General features: G+C 31.2%; 1 protein-coding gene across 3 annotated transcripts in view; it reads right to left on the reverse strand.

The window, feature by feature from the left end:
* Positions 1-1,275: 1,275 nt before the first annotated feature.
* LOC143042888 (translation initiation factor eIF2B subunit epsilon-like) overlaps positions 1,276-22,271 on the reverse strand; it is a 31,441-nt gene continuing 10,445 nt past the window's right edge. The window contains exons 4-17 of one of the 3 annotated variants that reach the window (XM_076215388.1): positions 20,499-20,673; positions 19,453-19,608; positions 18,866-18,951; positions 18,120-18,242; positions 16,006-16,088; positions 15,634-15,651; positions 13,500-13,645; positions 12,111-12,231; positions 11,219-11,416; positions 10,718-10,808; positions 9,187-9,301; positions 8,045-8,131; positions 2,951-3,109; positions 1,276-1,505 (exon numbers count right to left, since the gene is read on the reverse strand). In XM_076215388.1, the coding sequence (XP_076071503.1) occupies positions 1,446-1,505; positions 2,951-3,109; positions 8,045-8,131; positions 9,187-9,301; positions 10,718-10,808; positions 11,219-11,416; positions 12,111-12,231; positions 13,500-13,645; positions 15,634-15,651; positions 16,006-16,088; positions 18,120-18,242; positions 18,866-18,951; positions 19,453-19,608; positions 20,499-20,673 (1,618 nt within the window). In that variant the 3' untranslated portion in view covers positions 1,276-1,445. Of the gene's footprint in view, positions 1,506-2,950; positions 3,110-8,044; positions 8,132-9,186; positions 9,302-10,717; positions 10,809-11,218; positions 11,417-12,110; positions 12,232-13,499; positions 13,646-15,633; positions 15,652-15,888; positions 15,907-15,987; positions 16,089-18,119; positions 18,243-18,865; positions 18,952-19,452; positions 19,609-20,498; positions 20,674-22,271 lie in introns of all 3 variants that reach the window. The other 2 variants (XM_076215389.1, XM_076215387.1) reach the window with 2 other exon arrangements.

The following is a 22,271-nucleotide window of genomic DNA, read 5'->3' on the forward strand; positions in this document are numbered from 1 at the left end:
TACTTTATTCTGAAGAAAATTCTTTAATTTGTTCATATTTAGAAAGAGTTTTACTTTATTTGAATTGCTTCCTTCCAGGAAGCAATTTCGTTGATATATTTTCCGTATGCAAAGTGACCTCAGCGTAACCCACTCATAAAAATCTGGTGATCGCAAACATATGGATCTGTCCTTAAAATAAACTATTATCTGATTGTACATGTTAAACATGTGCTCAATGTCCACGTTTAATTGTTGATTGTTTACTTTAAGGTGTCAATCGGTAAACTTCGGCTTCTAAACACGACATTTAAGTAGCTGCCATATTTTCACTTCATAACAGACACAGAGAGAAAAACCATTATGATTAAAAGATTTGGTTGCGTAAAAAATTATAAAATCGTGCACAGAAGACTAAGTTTATGTTATATACATGCATTGGTTCAAGAATTGAATAAACATTATTTTTCACCGGTCACTCGTTTCTTATGACTTTAACATTGACATATGAACCATAAAACTGAGGTCAGGGTTAGGTGAACCCTGTCTGACAGCAATCTTTCTATACACAAATTTGTGAAAATTTTGTCCTGCTTTTTTTTTTAGTTGTAATCTCTGTCCTGCCTTTTTATTTTTTACTCTATTCGGTCCTGCCTTTTTTTTTTACTAGTTTATCCTGACTTTTTTTACCAAAATTGTCATCCTGCCTTTTTTTTTTGCCAAGATGCCCATCCTGCCTTTTTTTTTACTCAAAACTCCTGTCCTGCCTATTTTTTCAAATTTCATCCTAGCCCCCCCATAAAAATCAAATGGTAGCTCCCTTAAGTCAACAGACTCAACATGATTTGCAAAGCAGACAACAGACTTCAGAGAGGCCACTTTTGTATAACAATTGGCCACTCTTTTGCTTGTGAGATATAGACGTGCGGAAGCCTTTTTACAAAAGCTGCACTGTAGCACATGGCTCCAACAGATCATAAAGAGGCTGTCAGTCTTGAACTTCTCAACTGCTTGAGATACCCATATCAGACTGAAGGTTTACTAATTTCATAACGTGACCTGAGTATTATTAAAAGGTTAATGAAGAACTGTTATAGATAGAGCTACAATATTATATATCCTTGTTAACACAATTACAGTGACTTGATGGCTAGCGTAGCTCTCCTCCTTAGAATTGCAATTCATTCAAAATACTGACCGTTATGCAATTTGATTTATACAATCAAAATGTTCAACCAAACTGCTGTAGAAGAAGCCAATTTAATCATAGTGAGAAACCAAAGATGGAAGACAGTATTTCAATTTATAGATTTTATTTTCACATTTGCATTAAATATATTGTTCCATTTGAGGAAACCAGTACAATGTTCCATTAAAGGAGACCAGTACACTGTTCAATTTCAGGAAATCAGTACTTTGTTCCGTTTAAGGAGACCAGTACAAGCACAATTATCACAAGTTAACAGTTATTCGTCATCAGATGATTCTTCTTCTGCTTCCTGTAACCATTTTATAAGCGGCTCCACCTACACAAAACATAAATCATATATTTATTGACAAAAAGAAGAAATCAAATAACATAGAATTGATACATGCAAAAAAACACTTTTTTTCAATGAAGCGCTCACAAATATTCAACTTGACCACATTTTGTAAGTGTAGATACAGGTCAATAGTTTATATTTTAGTGGTTGTTTTTTGTTCGTGTCTGACACATTAGTTTTTTTGGTAAACTTTATTTATATAAATTTGGCTACTAGTTTTTTTTTTAAAATACAGGCCTTTTATAGCAAACTATGCAGTATGGTTTGAGGCCACAGTTAATTTTGTAGTGCATTTCTTTTAGACAATAAATGAAAATTAAAAAAATCCCACCTGTGCTTTCTCAATAATATTTTTACAGTGTGTTGTAATATTGGTACAAATTATATCAAATTTATAGAAAACTTCTATGGACAATTTTATGTTAAGGGGGTCTTGAAATCTTTTTGACAGCTTCTGAAAAGCTAATTTTTCACCTTTTTTAGCTGGACCAAATCACTACTTAACTTTCAAATTCATGACCCAAATTTTTTACAGTGTAATTCCATTCCCCTACTGGCTATTTAAATAGAGGCATAAAACATGAAGAAATAAATTTGATGGGGTATAAAAAAAATTGGCAAGTAACACACTGTCCACACAAGGGACTATATTTGTGGACAACGAAAATCAAAAGATGATAACTGTGTACTCGGACTGTATGGGTTTTTCTAATTGCTACATACTTTATGGTGATATATTATTACCTATACCTCATTATAACTGGTGAATAGCTGTCCCAGTAGTCTCATTAGTCAACATACCTCATCTCCTTATCTTTATATAGAGATATTGTATTTGTTTAAAAAAAGATTATGGACACCTTTCATCTTATAAACTGCCTCAGACAGAAATCAATCTTATGCAAGTTGATATGTTTAAGACTTTGAATGATTTTGGAATATTCATATACAAATTAAAAAAAATTTGGCCTGTTTTGTTGAGTTCTTTTATCAAGTCAATTTTTCTAACAGTTGCCTTCTTTGCATAGAGATTTTTCAATCCAAAAAAAAACCAACTGATGAATAAATATTTATTTGCTTAAGGTTGATATCTATCAGATGCACCTTATATTATAAGGCCATGTTTAACTAAATCACAACCTGGCTAAATGATATAATTATGTAAGTTATTCTTTCTGAGATATAGCAGATACTGCACATTGCATATCATATATCATATTGAATACAAACAAGTAAGTACAAATGTAACTAGATCATTTTAGTCTACATAATACAAATAGAATTGAGAATAGAAAGGGGGAATGTGTCAAAGTGAAAATAACACAACCATGTTAATAAACCTTTGACTATGTGGAGTACTGACTCTCTTAAATATTTTTTTCTGAAACCCCCCCAAGCTCATTTGTTACTAAATTCTTTACACTGACCTGTTTTCTTAACCTTTCCCTCTCAGGTACCTCCTCCCCATGAGGTATAGACTTATGCCATCTAAACAATACTTGTTCCTCTAAAACATCCATGTCATACAACATGTGTAATATCTTGACTAGAACTGTGTTGATTCTTGGTTCTTGTAGACTAAACTCCTAAAATAATCATTTAACATGTGTACTGTAATCATTAGAATAGTAACTTTTTATAATACAACATGTGTTTATTGTTGGTTTGTAGAATTAACTCCTAAAATATTATTTGACATGTTTACTGTAATAATTAGAACTGTTACTTTTTATAATATAATATGTGTTTATTGTTGGTATGTAGACTTAATTCCTTAAACAATGACAAATGTTTCTGCAAATGACTTACAAGTGTCAGCAATCCTGCTACCGCAATCACTACAACCCAGATGTACTGTAAGCTATTGCTAATTATACCCTATACAACCCTGCTAAGGCAATCACTACAACCCAGGTGTACTGTAAGCTATTGCTAATTATACCCTATACAGTGTTGTTGGCAAGTAGGAAGTAGAAATAAAAGTAACCAATAACTGACAACATGTCCAACGGTATGGCATAACCAGATAAATATAGTGCAAAACATCACTAAGACTTGCAATAAGAAATCATAAAAAAATCATGTAACGGTATGTGCAGGACATTTTTAATCAGCAGACCTCGACAATAATGCTTGTCCGATTGTCCGATACCAGAGGGAAAAAAGGTCGGACAAGTAAAAGCTGTATCAAGCTTGTCCGTCGGGACAAGTACATTATTATTCTGCAGAAAATAAATTTAATCCAACTTTGATGAACAAAGTATTTATAAACAAAAAACAAGAAAACAAATATTAATTTGACAAGTTTCTGTATTCTGTTTATTCAAATGCAACTTTAGCGTTTTTCTTCAACATGTTTACTTGCAATCGATAATTTTTAACTGGTTCTTTGTCAGGTACTTTTTAACAGGTTAAAGGTTTACTAGTCTCAGAAACCAGTCTTACTGATTCGAATCAATGCTGCGCTTTGTAGATAAGGTAACTTTACAGGACAGTTGGTCACAGTTTAGTCCAAAGTTTAATAGACAGTTTGGCACCATAGGAGACATATTTAGTAGACACTTATTCTGTTCTTTATAATAAATAGCTACCGGTAATTTTTTCACAATTTTTTTTTTTAATTAACATAATTTCATAAAATTCACAAAATCATATTTGATCATAAGGAGAAAAATAAAGGGCTGCGCTTTAGCGCATGATACGCCCGTTGCTCTTTTAACTTGTCTTTTATGCTTTAAATGAATTTATATGATCAACTAGAAATATATATACAAATCAAAAGAGATGTTACATTAATATATTCACCAAAGTTTCATAAAATCCCCCTTTTTTAGGTATAAAAATTCATTACTTAAGAAAACGTAAAATCTAAAATTTATAAAAATGAAAAGGGAGCTTATGTCAATAGATATAAACAATTTATCAAAGTTGCATAAAATTTTGTGAAAGTGTTAAGTTATTGTCCCAAAATTCGAAAATCCCCCCTTTTTTAAGCATAAAAATTCATAACACGGAAATGTAAAATCTGAAATTTATAAAAATTGAAAGGGAGCTTACATCAATAGATATAAACAATTCACCAAAGTTTCATGGACATTGGTGAAAGCCTTTTTGAGTTATTGTCCGAAGTGTTGAAAATCCCCCTTTTTTTATGAATAAAGCCCCATAAATCCAAAACTTAAAATCTGAAATTTATAAAAATTAAAAGGGAGCTTACATCAATAGATATAAACAATTCACCAAAGTTTCATGGACATTGGTGAAAGCCTTTTTGAGTTATTGTCCGAAGTGTTGAAAATCACCCTTTTTTTTTATGAATAAAGCCCCATAAATCCAAAACTTAAAATCTGAAATTTATAAAAATTGAAAGGGAGCTTACATCAATAGATATAAACAATTCACCAAAGTTTCATGGACATTGGTGAAAGCCTTTTTGAGTTATTGTCCGAAGTGTTAAAAATCCCCCTTTTTTTATGAATAAAGCCCCATAAATCCAAAACTTAAAATCTGAAATTTATAAAAATTGAAAGGGAGCTTACATCAATAGATATAAACAATTCACCAAAGTTTCATGGACATTGGTGAAAGCCTTTTTGAGTTATTGTCCGAAGTGTTGAAAATCCCCCCTTTTTTATGAATAAAGCCCCATAAATCCAAAACTTAAAATCTGAAATAAAAAAAAAACGAAAGGGAGCTTATGTCAATAGATATAAACAATTCACTTAAGTTTCATGGAAATTGGTGAAAGTGTTTTTGAGTTATTGTCCGAAGTGTGGACGACGGACGGACAGACGGACGGACGGACAACGGTATACCATAATACGCCCCGTCTAAAAGACGACGGGCGTATAAAAACAATACTTAATTTTTGTGTAATTTGGTATCTTGCAGAGAGTTGTCTCATTGGCAATCAGATCTTATGATGGCTTATCTTCTTCTTTTTATTGATTGCATTTGAATAAGCTTTTTCAACTTAAAAAAACCAGGATACAAGCCCAATGAGTGTACATTGGCCTATGAGATTGTGCCTCATGTTTCGAGTCTGATGAGACTGGCATTGATGAAAACTAGAACCTAATTCCCGTGACATGACTAGTTTGCAGTTGTACTTGACTCATATTTTTGAAAAGTATTTTAAAAGAAATAAATCAAATTCTGTTACATGTATATTGTTTAAATTCGTTTTGCTCCTTTAATCAACTAAAAATGTAAAAAGGTTATTTTTAATAGAAATTTTTTGGACAAGTAACAATTTCATTCGGACAAGTAAATGTTGGTATGTACTTGTCCTACAGGACAAGTTGAAAAAAAAGTTATTGTAGAGGCCTGATCAAATTTAAAAAAAATGTCAAATATATATGAAAATGAATCTTTGTACTAAATATTTAAAAAGCTATGACCTGCAGTTTTAGAAAAATATGACAGAATTGTGTAACAAATCGGACTTGTACATATCTCTATTTTGATATGAACATATGAACAGTTGTTAAGAGTCATAGATATCTAATTTTATGATTTTGACAAGACTAAGACATTCTATATTTTTTTGAACAATTTAATAAAGTAAATATTTGCCAAGTTATTGCTACAATTATAATGAGGTTACAGTATTACAAAGGGGTTAAATTATAATGAAGTTACAGTATTACAAAGGGGTTAAATTATAATGAAGTTACAGTATTACAAAGGGGTTAAATTATAATGAAGTTACAGTATTACAAAGGGGTTAAATTATAATGAGGTTACAGTATTACAAAAGGGTTAAATTATAATGAAGTTACAGTATTACAAAGGGGTTAAATTATAATGAAGTTACAGTATTACAAAGGGGTTAAATTATAATGAAGTTACAGTATTACAAAAGGGTTAAATTATAATGAGGTTACAGTATTACAAAAGGGTTAAATTATAATGAGGTTACAGTATTACAAAAGGGTTAAATTATAATGAAGTTACAGTATTACAAAGGGGTTAAATTATAATGAAGTTACAGTATTATGAAAGGGTTAAATTATAATGAGGTTACAGTATTACAAAGGGGTTAAATTATAATGAAGTTACAGTATTATACAAGAGGCTGTCACAACGACAGCAAACCGGATTTATTAATATTTATTTGTGTCCTGGCAATATCACAAGAACCATTACTGATGAATGGTGAAAGTGAAAATCGTCAATATCAAATTTGACCTCCATTTTGTCATCAGTATCAACATCTTAAAATTTGAAAAGCTTAGATTGAATGGTTCATGAGTAAATGCAACAACGTGAATGGAAACGCCATTTCACAATCTTTCAAGAACCATAACTCCTGAACAGTAAAAGTCAAAATCGTCATAATTGAACTTGACTTTTAATTTGCCATCAGTAACAACATATAAAAATTTCAAAAGCTTTGGTTGAATGGTTCATGAGAAAATGCACGGACACGACTGGAAACACCATTTTTCAATCTTTCAAGAACCATAACTCCTGAACGGTAAAAGTCAAAATCGTCATTATTACACTTGACCTCCATTTTGTCATCAGTAACAACATATTAAAATTTGGGAAGCTTAGGTAGAACAGTTCATGCGTAAATGCACGGACACGACTGGAAACTCCATTTTCCAATCTTTCAAGAACCATAACTCCTGAACGGTAAAAATCAAAATCGCCATTATTGAATTTGACCTCCATTTTGTCATCAGTAACAACATATTAAAATCTGGGAAGCTTAGGTAGAACAGTTCATGCGTAAATGCACGGACACGACTGTAAACTCCATTTTTCAATCTTTCAAGAACCATAACTCCTGAACGGTAAAAGTCAAAATCGCCATTATTGAACTTGACCTTCATTTAGTTGTCAGTAACAACATATTAAAATTTTAAAAGCTTTGGTTGAACGGTTCATGAGTTAATGCACGGACAACATTTGATTCCCGCCCGCCCGCCCGACCGACCGCCCGCCCGACCGCCCGCCCGCCGTACATCCCCAAATCAATAACCGACATTTTTGTCACAAAAATCCGGTTAAAAAGGGTTAAATTATAATGAAGTTACAGTATTACAAAAGGGTTAAATTATAATGAGGTTACAGTATTACAAAAGGGTTAAATTATAATGAGGTTACAGTATTACAAAAGGGTTAAATTATAATGAAGTTACAGTATTACAAAGGGGTTAAATTATAATGAAGTTACAGTATTATGAAAGGGTTAAATTATAATGAGGTTACAGTATTACAAAGGGGTTAAATTATAATGAAGTTACAGTATTATAAAAGGGTTAAATTATAATCAGGTTACAGTATTACAAAGGGGTTAAATTATAATGAAGTTACAGTATTACAAAAGGGTTAAATTATAATGAAGTTACAGTATTACAAAAGGGTTAAATTATAATGAAGTTACAGTGGGGTTATTTTACTACAATTTGCTATTTTGCAACGAGTTTAAATCTTTTTCCATGTGATCCATACAACATCAATAATAATATGATAATTTGTGTGTATGTATAACAAAGCCTACATGTACATACCTCCAAGGCCATTAATCCATCCATTTGAGGCTCGGTGGAATTCGGCTTTATATAATTTTTTAAAAGTGGTAAATGTTTGGTTAAATTCTGAAACAAAATGAAAAGAAAAGTAACTGTGTTGAAATATTTGACACATTTATATCTACTTTCAAAAGTCATACAAAAACATAACATTATACAGGTATTCCATTCAATTTTATCTTAACAATATTGTGTATGCTTACTTTAACAGTGAAGACCTGCTCAGTTGGGAGATATTTTTTAAATGGTTATACAACTGGGTCAATATCGCTAGGCCTAAATGTGCCTTCTTATTGAGGAACACAAAAGTTGTGTAAACAAAAAAATCTCTGTAGTGAAATTGTACATGTTTCTATTTTAAACAAGTGACTGATATTAACCATTTGTGTTGATTTTGGAAAGTAGAGGACCATAGAATAAATGTGTAACAACTAGGGAGTTTTTAAATGTTTTTAAAGTACATGTATTAAATTTTCATACAGTTTATCGTGCGAAAAAAAAAGGGATATATTTATCACAAGGAGCCACATCACAAAAATATTTTCATGGTATTCTAATTTCCTTAAAATGAATCTCACTTGGTACCCATAATTTAACCACATACATTAAAATGTCTCAGCTCCGAAACGAGCCATCATACATAACCAAGTTTACAATATGGACTGAGCTACAGTAGAAAACATTACCATTTCCACCTATGGAAAATCTAAATAAATTAAATGGAACACGAGAAACCTCCAATCAAAGGGAGATAACTCAACAATTAGTTGCATATTTTTCTAATGTTAGTAATTAAGTGGTTAATGATCTGGAGCTATTTTCTAATGGTTTGTTGACACTGTTACAAAAAGTCCTTTGTGGGGACAGTGTATAACAACTTTTTTCATACACTTTATAAATTCACTTCTTTATATTTTATGCATGAAATATTAAGTAAAGGGAATATTACATGTTAAAAACTTTGATGCTAGCCAATGATGGAATGACAGACATGGGTAAAACAATAATGTCCATACCACTTTTTTGTGGGGACATAAAAATCAAAAAGACATATATCCCCACCCAAACAGAATAACTTGGGTTAAGTGTTTTGAAGAACTTTCATTGGGCTTCAGTCTCACCTTTTTAATATCAACTACCAATTTCTGTCCATCTGTGTTTTGTCTGAGAGGAAGATCGACCAAGGACTTCAGAACCATACCGTGAAGATCTTTAATAGCTATATTATAGGCATGCCTAAAACGACAATCAATGACGGTTATGTGTCCAAAATAAAAGTGTATGTTTTTCTGCATGTATATATAAACTACTAAATGTATTAGAAAAATCATATATAAAATAAACTCATCAATATAAGGCAGACTATGAAAAACTTGTTTCACAAACCACTTTACCAAGGTTGATGCTGCATCTTTTTTATGTATGGTTAAACATGTAGCAGAAATGTTCACTTATGTTAACCAACAAATAAAATATTATTTTAATCATCAATGGAAATAAAACCTCCAATGAAATGTTTACCAACAAATAAAATATTACTTTAATCATCAATGGAAATAAAATCTCCAATGAAATGTTTACCAACAAATAAAATATTACTTTAATCATCAATGGAAATAAAATCTCCAATGAAATGTTTACCAACAAATAAAGTATCACTTTAATCATCAATGGAAATAAAATCTCCAATGAAATGTTTACCAACAAATAAAATATCACTTTAATCATCAATGGAAATAAAATCTCCAATGAAATGTTTACCAACAAATAAAATATCACTTTAATCATCAATGGAAATAAAATCTCCAATGAAATGTTTACCAACAAATAAAATATCACTTTAATCATCAATGGAAATAAAATCTCCAATGAAATGTTAACCAACAAATAAAATATTACTTTAATCATCAATGGAAATAAAATCTCCAATGAAATGTTTACCAACAAATAAAATATTACTTTAATCATCAATGGTAATAAAACCTCCAATGAAATGTTTACCAACAAATAAAATATTACTTTAATCACTGAAACACACAATTTAATTAAATTTACAGGCAAATACGTGAAACTAATAATAGTCAATGAAAATTGATGTTTCTACCTTTTTATTCACCTACAAATGTTTACACCTGTTTACCTGTACTGCAATTCCCTCCTATGTCAGGAGAACCACCAATCCTAGAATCGGTGTAATATCACTCACGGTTAAAATCCTCAAGATTATGTTTAAAAGATAAAACCTTTAAAGCTATAAAAGAGATATTAATTATCTCCTTTGGGGGATGTGACCCTATCACCAATATTTACACTATTCTGGTATGCGTTAAAAGTCATCCATCATTGTTTCCAATGTGTTACATAATGTAATTATCAATTATGAATATATTGTCTTGCAATCCTTTAGTACTTAGTCTTAATTGGTGTCTTCAACTGGAAATAGGTAAACAATTGCTAATGTTAACTTGATGTCATAAGGTTTTATATGAGACAATCCATGTTAACACAAACCCATTGTTTTTCATGTCTTTGCTCCAATTTATAATTACTGTTCATTGATTTTGTGTTGTTGTTTATATTGTCTTTGACTCTGTTTTGTTTGATCACAATTAATTTAACATTTGTTGAGCCCTTTTTATTTGAAAGACTTACTTTAGAGAATTAATTTCCAGAATCATGTTTTCATTGCTAATGTTTTCTTCCTCTGATCTTCTCAGTTGATCTATCATTTCGGTATAAAACACTGCAAGGCACAAAATTTAACAATGTAGTATTGTTTTAAAAATATGTGAAAGGTATCTGTTTTTCAAAATTAAAAACCATCATTTGAAATAAGATATGCAGAATTTGTCTTTTTATTTGTATTTCAGAGATCAATTCTCTTACTTATGGTGAAATACCACATTTGATTTTCCCCTATTAGTCTTTGTTAAATTTGCACTTCTAAAAAAAATGAAATGTAGGATTAATTACCCACAACTGTCAAACTGAAGGGAATATATTTTTCTACTTATGTTCGTATCCAACTGGATGTTACGTACTATGATTTGGTGGTTTTACACCTTAACAGGAGACCAGTGCATCAAACTATTTACTACAAAAACCAGTCTATTGTTTTACTGTAACAGGAAACCAGTCCGTTATATAACTTACTAGAAATTTCATCCTGCATCTCCTCTTCCTCATCAGAGAATTCATCACTCTTATGTGAATCTACACTACTTATATCATCATCTGAATGAAGTGTAAGGCCCCATATGTCCTGTCTAAGTTCTTCATCTTCTTCATCGCTATCACAAGGGGCCCTATATTCATAGGCTTTACTCTTGGCACCGTAGTCTGGAGAAGATTCTGAAAACAAACTTTAATTTAGTTAATGGTTTTCTTTTGTCAGAATCTTATGGTTTTTTTTGTCTTTTGCAGTGATCACCCCTGGCTTTTGATAGCGTTCTTGGTGCTAAGTCTGTAGTTTTCTTTGTTGTGTATTATATATACACTGTTGTTTGTTTTATGGTCTTTTTCGCTTTTTGCCATGGTCTTTATTTTCCGACTCATGAGTTTGAAAGTCCTTTTTGTATCTTTTGACTGTCTTTTAAAAATCTTTGATTTTCAGAGCTCATTTATTCAATGCTTTCCAAGTTGTACAAAATAAAACATTTTAATTATTACTGTCTATTGTTTTTAAATTCAGGAAAAACTATGTTGACATATAGTTTTCCAGGTTGTTTATTTAAATTTCATAAAACACATTTCCTTATATTCATATTAAAAAATTAACAGTATAAATAAACCAAATTTAAAAAATAGCAATAAAATTAAATAAATGAAAAGTGCTCCCTACGCAGCCTGAAAATTCAGAAACTTTTGCATTGAAATGATCATAGCATGTAATATTTTTCGGTTGCATTTCAATTGAATTAACTTTTCGGTAATTGATAATGTAGTATGAATAACAATCAGTGCAAATTAAAACACAAAAAACAGTGCTGAATTGACCTGTTTTACAAAGTATTTTGTAGTCAAGGTCATATATATATATATATACCTGTGACCTGTTGACCTTGATCAGCTTCAGGAAGGTCATCACCAAAATCATCATCATCGTCCACAGGATGTGACTGTAACATACAACCTTGCGGCAGTCGTACTCCTGGACCAACTTTTACCTGCAGTACATAAAAAGCAAGTTCAATTATATATACCGGTACACATAATAAACAAATGATCCCCTACCGAAATATTTCCGTAAACAGAAAGTTGTTGAGTAGTTTAGAATCTGAAAACGCATCAAACGTTATAACTGACTTATATAAACACTGAAACCAAATTTTAAAACTCCTTGTTTGTAGTTCCTGAGAAAAATGTGATGAAAATTTTCAACTTGGCTATCATGTGCAAATGATACAATTGTTTGGTAAACAGGAAGTTGTTGAGTGATTAATTTGAAAACACATCACACTGTAAAGCTAATTTATATTATAAACCCTGAAACGAAATTTCAGAAATCCTTGTATTGTAGTTCCTGAGAAAAATGTGACGAAAATAAACATGACGGACGGACAGATGGCAGATGGTACGATGGACGGACGGATGGACAGACAGAGGTAAAAGAATATACCCCCACTTTTTTAAAGCAGGGGTATAATAAAGCAGGGATATAATTAGTTAGCTGTTTAATACTGAATTCTCATATTGAGCTCGTTCTTATTTCAATTGCAACTTCAGCTGTACTTTTAACAAGGATGATGATTAAAATGGACACTTGTGTTAATGTTGCTCGTTAGAAAATAAAATAAAATCTTTTTTTGTATGCTTATATTCATCTGTTCATATTTTTTTTTATCTTGAAACCGTTGATTGTCTTTAATGTTTTGCATTAATAAAATCAAAATGGCATACTTTCAAAGGTGTATTATAGATCCTCTTAGAAGTACAAAAGTTCTAAAGAAATAAAGGATATACCATAATAAATGTCTGAGTTTTTAGATACATCCCACATTTCCTTATTTAAGGATCTATTTGAGTCGATCTTATAGTAAGTATTATGTGTGATTCCTATCTGATTTTGATTTGAATATATTTCCCAATATATGTTTTTGACCCACAGAAATAGATTAGCTGTGTCAGATTGGCACAACTTTCATGAAGTTTTGGTTTTCAATGCTATTACAATTTGATATTCATAAGTTTTTTTTCAGTTGTTTTGATTTGGGCACCACACATGACTTTTGTGTATACAACACTGGTTGATGCAATGACTGGTGGTAAATGTTTCCATGGTATCACCAGTTAGGAAATCAGTGCTTCTTAACTAGTATGAAATATCATTGATGCTGTAATTTCTGTAAATTTATTGTTCTAAGATGGTAAAATTATTTGAAACACTAAGGTTTTTTTTAAAACTCTATTGTACATAATAACATTATAGACTTACATCCCAAGCAATGACTGATCCCGGGTTAACTGTAACACCATCGTACACAGTGACGTTATCACAGATGACAGAAGTTTCTATAACACAGTTATCTTCTATTGTAACATCATCCCAGATATAAGATCCTGTTATCTTTACATTCTCACCTGTCAAATATACATAAAAAAGTAAAATGTCTGATTCATGCAATTGGTTTCCTTATGTAGGTGTTATTATATTTTGTAATTTTTCTGAACACCTAACTAACTGCTTTTCATGTTCTACATTTGGTTCTATCATACATTATAAATGATAACAAACTTAGGCTTAAATTAAAATATTGATTGTTTGCCCTTTACCGACCGACCCTATAAATTCGTTGCGCCTGAAAATCTTTTATTTGTATTTACCAGCAAGATTTTATTTTAATTTATTTTTTCGTTCCTACCAAAAATCTTATATTTGTATTTCCCGCTCAAAACAATTTTATCCGGAATTCTCTGGTTTTATCTTTAACGTATAAGGTCCAGTCCGTTTGGTATCACCTGAGCGTTTGACATTAACACTTGCATTTGAAGTTTCAAAGCATTTGTTTGAAATCGATGTTCAGCATGTGAATGCTTACTGAAATCACGTACGCTACTCTGTACCTTTATAAGAGCAGGGTTCATTTACAAATAAGTTGGTTTGATACAAAATTATCAACGTGTGTACAAACTAATTTGTAAACGGACGTTTTATTCTATGTAGGGATGGCCTTTTGTGATCCGCAGATCAGGATGATTATGTTAACGATGCCGCTATATTATTTATATCTGATATGAAGTGACAAAACCCTGTAAAGTGCAGAATATCTGGCAGTAAAATCGCCAAGTTGTCCATACAGATCATTTATAAAGGCGATGTAAAATACGTGACAATTTTCAGAGTTTTAAGTCTTGTAGCATTTTAATTGGAAACAAAGACACACACGATGTTTTTAACACTCTAGGGACTTTTTCTAATAGTAATGTATGTCTGCCCGGACATAGATCTAATCAGTACAAAGTTATCTTTTACAGAAAATCTTAAGTAAACATACAAGGTACGTAGTACAGAATATAAGTGCAAGTTCAAACTCTTCAAAGTTCCAGGTATATAAACGTTGAAGATATGCGGCACAGCACTATATTTTGATATTTTGAAAACAAAATAGTACTGTGCATATGAATTAGCTTCACATTCTATGTGATATTTTTTTTAAAACTAATAGTCCCTGAAAACTTATTTGCAAAAACAAAACGGACACAAATGACATTATGCAGAGTTTGTATCTATAAAATAAAATATTATACCTACCTGCCTACCCATGACAAATAATATACCGAGCCAAGTTATTTTTTGGGGAAAAAAAATAAAATATTTTACCTACCTACCTACCCTGTTTCAAAACATAGGGTCGGAAAAGGGCAAACAAACAATATTTTAATTTAGGCCTTACCTATTTTAAAATTATTGTCTAGAACTGATTACAAACTTAACTATTTCACAATTGTTGCCTAGAACTGTTTACAAACTTACCTATTTCACAATTGTTGCCTAAAGCTGATTACAAACTTACCTATTTTAAAATTATTGCCTAGAACTGATTACAAACTTACCTGGTTTACAATTATTGTCTATAACAGATTACAAACTTACGTATTTTACAATTGTTGCCAAGAACTGATTACAAACTTAACTATTTCATAATTATTGCCTACAGCTGATTACAAACACATATTTTACAATTGTTGCCTAGAACTGATTACAAACTTACCTGGTTTACAATTATTGTCTATAACAGATTACAAACTTACGTATTTTACAATTGTTGCCAAGAACAGATTACAAACTTAACAATTTCACAATTATTGCCTACAGCTGATTACAAACACATATTTTACAATTGTTGCCTAGAACTGATTACAAACTTACCTGGTTTACAATTATTGTCTATAACAGATTACAAACTTACGTATTTTACAATTGTTGCCAAGAACAGATTACAAACTTAACAATTTCACAATTATTGCCTACAGCTGATTACAAACACATATTTTACAATTGTTGCCTATAAAAGATAACAAAATTACCCATTTTACAATTGTTGCCTAGAACTGATTTTTAAACTTACCTATTTTACAATTATTGCCTATAACTGATTACCAACTTATTATTTTACAATTATTGCCTAGAACTGATTACAAACTTAACTATTTTACCATTATTGAATAGACTATGATGCTCACACATTTTACAATTTTTGCCTATAATGGACTGAGATATAACTGATCACAAACTTATCTATATTACAATTATTGCCTATAACTAATAACAAACTTATCTTTTTTACATGGCAATCATACTACATCTTCTTTTTTATACTTACCTATTTTACAATTATTGCCTATAATGGACTGAGATATAACGGATTACAAACTAACCTATTTTACAATTATTGCCTATAACTGATTATTAAAGAACTTACCAATTTTACAATTGTTGCCTATAACTGACTGAGATATAACTGTATTACAGCCAATAGATGATCCACTGCCTACCACTACGTTTTCTTCCAAAATACATCCTCTGTAATTTATAAATACATATCCTAGGATTATTGGTCAATCATTGGTATGTTAACATTTTCACTGTAATTGTCTTTCATTTATAATGGTATTCCATATCTAGTGAACTTTGGTAATGGTTAGAAAAAAAAAACGTTTTAAAATAATATTACAAAACAAACAGAGAGTCCAACTATCAATGCAGTTTTGAATGAGAGAATTCTCCTCAAAATGTATATAGCCTTTCTCTCTCCTCAAAATGCATATAGCCTTTCTCTCTCCTCAAAATGTATGTAGCCTTTCTCTCTCCTCAAAATGTATGTAGCCTTTCTCTCTCCTCAAAATGTATATAGCCTTTCTCTCTCCTCAAAATGTATATAGCCTTTCTCTCTCCTCAAAATGTATATAGCCTTTCTCTCTCCTCAAAATGTATATAGCCTTTCTCTCTCCTCAAAATGTATATAGCCTTTCTCTCTCCTCAAAATGTATGTAGCCTTTCTCTCTCCTCAAAATGTATATAGCCTTTCTCTCTCCTCAAAATGCATATAGCCTTTCTCTCTCCTCAAAATGTATATAGCCTTTCTCTCTCCTCAAAATGTATATAGCCTTTCTCTCTCCTCAAAATGTATATAGCCTTTCTCTCTCCTCAAAATGCATATAGCCTTTCTCTCTCCTCAAAATGTATATAGCCTTTCTCTCTCCTCAAAATGTATATAGCCTTTCTCTCTCCTCAAAATGTATATAGCCTTTCTCTCTCCTCAAAATGTATATGCCTTTCTCTCTCCTCAAAATGTATATAGCCTTTCTCTCTCCTCAAAATGTATATAGCCTTTCTCTCTCCTCAAAATGTATATAGCCTTTCTCTCTCCTCAAAATGTATATGCCTTTCTCTCTCCTCAAAATGTATATAGCCTTTCTATCCAAAGGTGGCGTTAGAACATTAATGACACTTTTATATTTATTATAGGACTGTTAATAAACAGCACTATAAAACAATTTATAAACACCCATTTAACTCATAAAGTAGTTAGGAGCTTTTCCAGAATTAATTGTATGGTTTGGGGGAGGGGGGAAGGAAGGCACTTTTTATTAAAGGGGCACTAGCTACGAGATATATAAAAAATCTAAAGTTTGATTTTTTTTATTCAATCAATAATGAAAGTGAAATAGTGAAATAAAAATTCGCTTTTTGCAGCCAAAAAGGTTAAATTTTGTCAAATTACGCTAAGAAACATTGATAATTTGTTAATTCACTTGCAAGTGAATGAGACGACCTCTTTAAATCCGTATTCATGTGAACTTCAATTTAACCTCTAGCTAGAGATTTACAACGCGTGCATTGTACGTGTACTGGTTATTTAAAGAAAAAGAATGTCAACAATGAAAGTGAAACTACGGTAAATCATTTGATTACTAATTTGACTAAAATACACACGAAATGAACCTATATATTATGTACCCCATGCTCTGTAAACTGTTTATTTTAGACTTTTGATAGTTTGGATAAATGTTTTACATTGTTATAAATCAAATATGATCGGTGACCATGAATTTGACAGCTAGTGCCCCTTTAAATTTTGATGGGTGGTGGTTATTTAAGAAAGATTGATTGAATATTTAAATGAAATATCCAAATTAAAATGTATGCATGGTGGGGTCAAATAAAAAGTGCCCTCCTCCTCCCCCCTACTTTATTTTTGTAACAGCCCTTAGATTTTACAAACATTTTGCCTTTTTAAAATTTTCAATTAATTTTTAATTGTCAGTATCAAAACAAAAACATGAACAGGTGTTTTATATCAAGTCAACCTTGATAGAACGCATTCATCACCTAAAACATTGGTATAAAAAAAAACTAATTTAGAAGCTCTAAAAAGTCTGTACATAATTGTTCAACTCTTTCTACACCAAATAATAAGTTTTGAAGCAACTGGTCACATTTTTGAAATCAACCAATTGTTTATGATAATGTAATTAAAGGACTTCTTTCTCTATTTAATAATCTCCCGACTGGTTGGATTTCCTAGATAAACGTATTATGCAGAAACTTTACCTTGCTAGTGTGACATCTTTACTGAGATAAACGTTATGACGACCATATGATAAACTGTTGTCATGGTTATTTATACTGTTATCTGGAACCAGTGGGTAAGTCCATCTACTCATAATATCACGACTGAATATAAAATAAAGAAAAGATATTATCTTGAGAAAACAGTTCTGTACATGTATATTTTTTAAACAATAGAACTACCTCATCAAAAAACTAAATGAAACTTGGGTTATAAATTCACATTTTGCATGAAGACTAGCTGGACCTATATCTGTAGAAATATGCTCCTAAAATGTTAATGTTTGATTGATACAATAAACAAATGCAGCTTATTAAACAGCTGAATTTGTTTGCATCGGTCCTAAGTCAGGAACCTGTTGTTCAGTGGATGCCGTTTGTTTATGTGGTTCATAAGTGTTTTTCTTTTCTTGTTTTTTTTATAGATTAGACCGTTGGTTTTACTGTTTGACTGGTTTTACACTAATCATTTTTGGAGTCATTTATAGCTTGTTGTTTAGTGTCAGCCCAGGTTCCAAGTTGAAGGCAGTACTTTGACCTATTATGGTATACTTTACAAATTGTGACCTGTATGGAGAGTTCTCTAATTGGCACCCATACCACATCTTATATCTATAGACAAACAGACAAGAAAGAACTTTGCCTTATCCATACCTTATATACAACAATGCACTTTCTATAGAATTATATATACCATATAAATGACAAAGTATCTTGCCAGTACATACCTGATTATATCATACATTTGTAGATTAGATATTCTGGCTGCATATTCATCTCTTACAATCTTACCGAATATGGTGTTACCCATAACCTGAAAAGTATGGAAAGCCAAGTCAAACAATATTCTATTAGATATTCTGGCTAAAACCAGTTGTGACCAGCATATCAAAATTTTTAAAATTAAGGAACTCTTTTAAAACCATATTATGAAGAATATGTGTTAATAGGACAAACTTGCCATGTTCAGGGAAACATACTGCTTTTTTATCTTTGTAAGTGGGGCACAATCTTTTAAATGGTGGGATAAATCAAAATAACTTGGGTTAGCATTTTAATTAACCTACAGAATGCAGAAAACATGGAAAACAGTGTATTCCTTCATTGAAAATTCTGTTCACAAAAATTATTTTAAATGAAGGAAAATGATGAAAAACTGTTATCTTGCACACAATTACCATTGCAAAAGAAATAATAATGGCAGTACCTAACATTCTAGGCTAATTACCAATGTAAAGTGTGCTTGTGTTGCTGAGTTGTATTCTCATCAACACTTCAATACCCCACATTACATTTCATTCTCAGTATAAATTACCTCTTCATTCATGAGGATGCCTCTTATAAAATCATCCCGACTAAGATAGTCAAAGTTATCTTTAAATAAAGCAGGAACTTGTGGAGAACACACACTGATCTGACAATCTAGAAGGTCGTATCGTAACTGTACATTTTTATTGTCTGTTAAAACTTCCTGTAAAGAACAACAATTACTGCATATAGGTTTTTTTCAAGTGTGTTTAACTTTCACCTCAGCTATAGGAATCTCAAAAATTTGACTCCACTTTAAATTCTATGCTGTACTTTTTACTATTTTTGCTTTTTATCTCAAATATTTGCTGTACTTTTTTTGTGGATTCATTTATTTTCTTGGATATCAATTTTTCATGGATTGCTGAAAACTTTCATTTTTGTGGATATTTGATTTCGTGGTTTTGCCAATCTCTGTATACAAATTAAGACTATTGAAAATATGTTATTTGTTGAACATTTGAGTTCATGGTTCACCTGTACCCATGAAAATGTGTATCCAACGAATAATAATGTATCCACAGTACTTTATTTCAATAAAGAAGATAAAACTTCCATATCATAAGTTATTGATTTGTTTGACAAACTTGTAAAACTTAACTCTTGCTCCCTGGTGCCTAATGTAAGTTGTTGGTAAACTTTGAACCTGCCCTAAGTCAGGAGCCTGTAATTCAGTGGTTGCTGTTTGTTTATGTGTTACATTTTTGTTTTTCATTCATTTTTTGTACATATATAAAGCTGTTAGTTTTCTTGTTTGAATTGTTTTACATTGTCATTTCAGGGCTTTTATAGCTGACTATGCGGTTTGGTCTTTGCTCGTTGTTGAATGTTGTACCGTGACCTAAAGTTGTTAATTTCTGTGTCATTTTGGTCTCTTGTGAAGAGTTGTCTCATTGGCAATCATACCACATCTTCTTTTTTTTTATATTTGAAGTGATTTTATCATTTATTGTTTATCATATATAATAGCTATTATCCTATTATGTGTTGACTTATTTGATATATCTAACGAATTTCTTGATAATGAAATATAACCAACAAAACTAAACAAACCACAGGAAGTTGTAACTTTTTCTGGTTCCCTGTTTTGAGGTAATGGAGGATACGGTCATTTGTACTGTCAATGGCTACCAGTGAATCGTCCTCTCTACACCGTGAACAATGACCAGGGGGAGCTTTCTTCATAATAACTGTCATAACAGCATTCTTATCCTTCTCTCTTCGTCTTCTGAAAATACAGTTCACGTACAATTTACAGAAAAGAACACAAGAGTCTCTTTGGAATAAAGTTTTCTGAGAGGATATTTGATGAAAAACTATTTTCACATTTGTATTCATAATACATGTAATACAAAAACATTCAAAGGTGAACCAATATTAGAACTAGAAAAAAGTTTTGGCGATAATTTATTTTATAAGACTAACAACAACTTTTGATAAAGAATAGCAATAGATATAGAGATATGACCATTTATCTCCATAGAGAATAACAAGACCTTCTTGGTTATGAGGAGAACAAAATTCTTATTGTTTTTACTAAAAATTGGTGGGCGCCCATCAATATCTAAAAAGTTAACATCTATGATAAATAAAATTCATTCTAATGATCCTTGTTTTGATTATTAATGGTGATATGTGGATTGTCTAAAGAATTTGAATTAAAGTTGAAGGACAAATGTCAAAGTTGAAGGACAAATGTCAATTAAAAAATAGAATAGAGTCATCATTGATTTTATCTACTACTGTAAATTCAGAAATTATTGCAAGGTTTTTATTATTGTGAAAAATGCGACAGAGTGGTAACCAGATGCTCCGCAGGGCGTAGCTTTATACGACCGCAGAGGTTGAACCCTGAACGGTTGGGGCAAGTATGGACACAACATTCAAGCTGGATTCAGCTCTAAATTTGGATTGTGATTAAATAGTTGACACAGCATAGGTTTCTGACACAGAATGAATGTGTTCTAATGAACTTAAAATTTTTGTTTTCTCTTAGAGCAATTCACTATGCTGTTGAATATTAATCCTCTCAAAACAAGAATGTGTCCTCAGTACACGAATGCCCCACTCGCACTATCATTTTCCATGTTCAGTGGACCGTAAAATTGGGGTAAAAACTCTAATTTGGCATTAAAATTAGAAAGATCATATCATAGGGGACATGTGTACTAAGTTTGAAGTCGATTGGACTTAAACTTCATCAAAAACTACCTTGACCAAAAACTTTAACCTGAAGCGGGACAGATGGACGGACGAACGAACGGACAGACGGACGGACGGACGGACGCACAGACCAGAAAACATAATGCCCCTCTACTATCGTTGGTGGGGCATAAAAATGTTTGAAGAAATTTTCTTTTTTATTTATGAAATTTCAAATGAGAAAAATTGAACCCAATTTTTTTAATCACATCCCCCTTTCCCTTATTCCAAAACTAATCTCAATTAAAATTTCTAATGGAGTTTGCAACAATAACTACTCATTTAAATACATCATAAAATATTAAGATGTAAAAAAAAACTGCTTGTTATCACTGAATGTTATTTATTATAATTTATCAGTTGGTAGTAAAAAGTGAATATACATTGTATATTGTATATAACAAAGATTTAAGTTGATTCTGGACAAAGAAAGATAACTCCAATTAAAAAAAAATCTTGCTATTGCACAATATTTTGCAATTAGATATTTCTTGCTTACTATTCTGGACAAAGAAAGATAACTCTAATTAAAAAAAAATTTGCTATTTCACAATATTGTGCAATTAGATATTTCTTGCCATTGCGCAATACTGTGCAATTGAAAAGACTTGCTATTGCACAACA

Source organism: Mytilus galloprovincialis, chromosome 8 (genome assembly GCF_965363235.1).
Source record: "Mytilus galloprovincialis chromosome 8, xbMytGall1.hap1.1, whole genome shotgun sequence".
Lineage (NCBI taxonomy): Eukaryota > Metazoa > Mollusca > Bivalvia > Mytilida > Mytilidae > Mytilus > Mytilus galloprovincialis.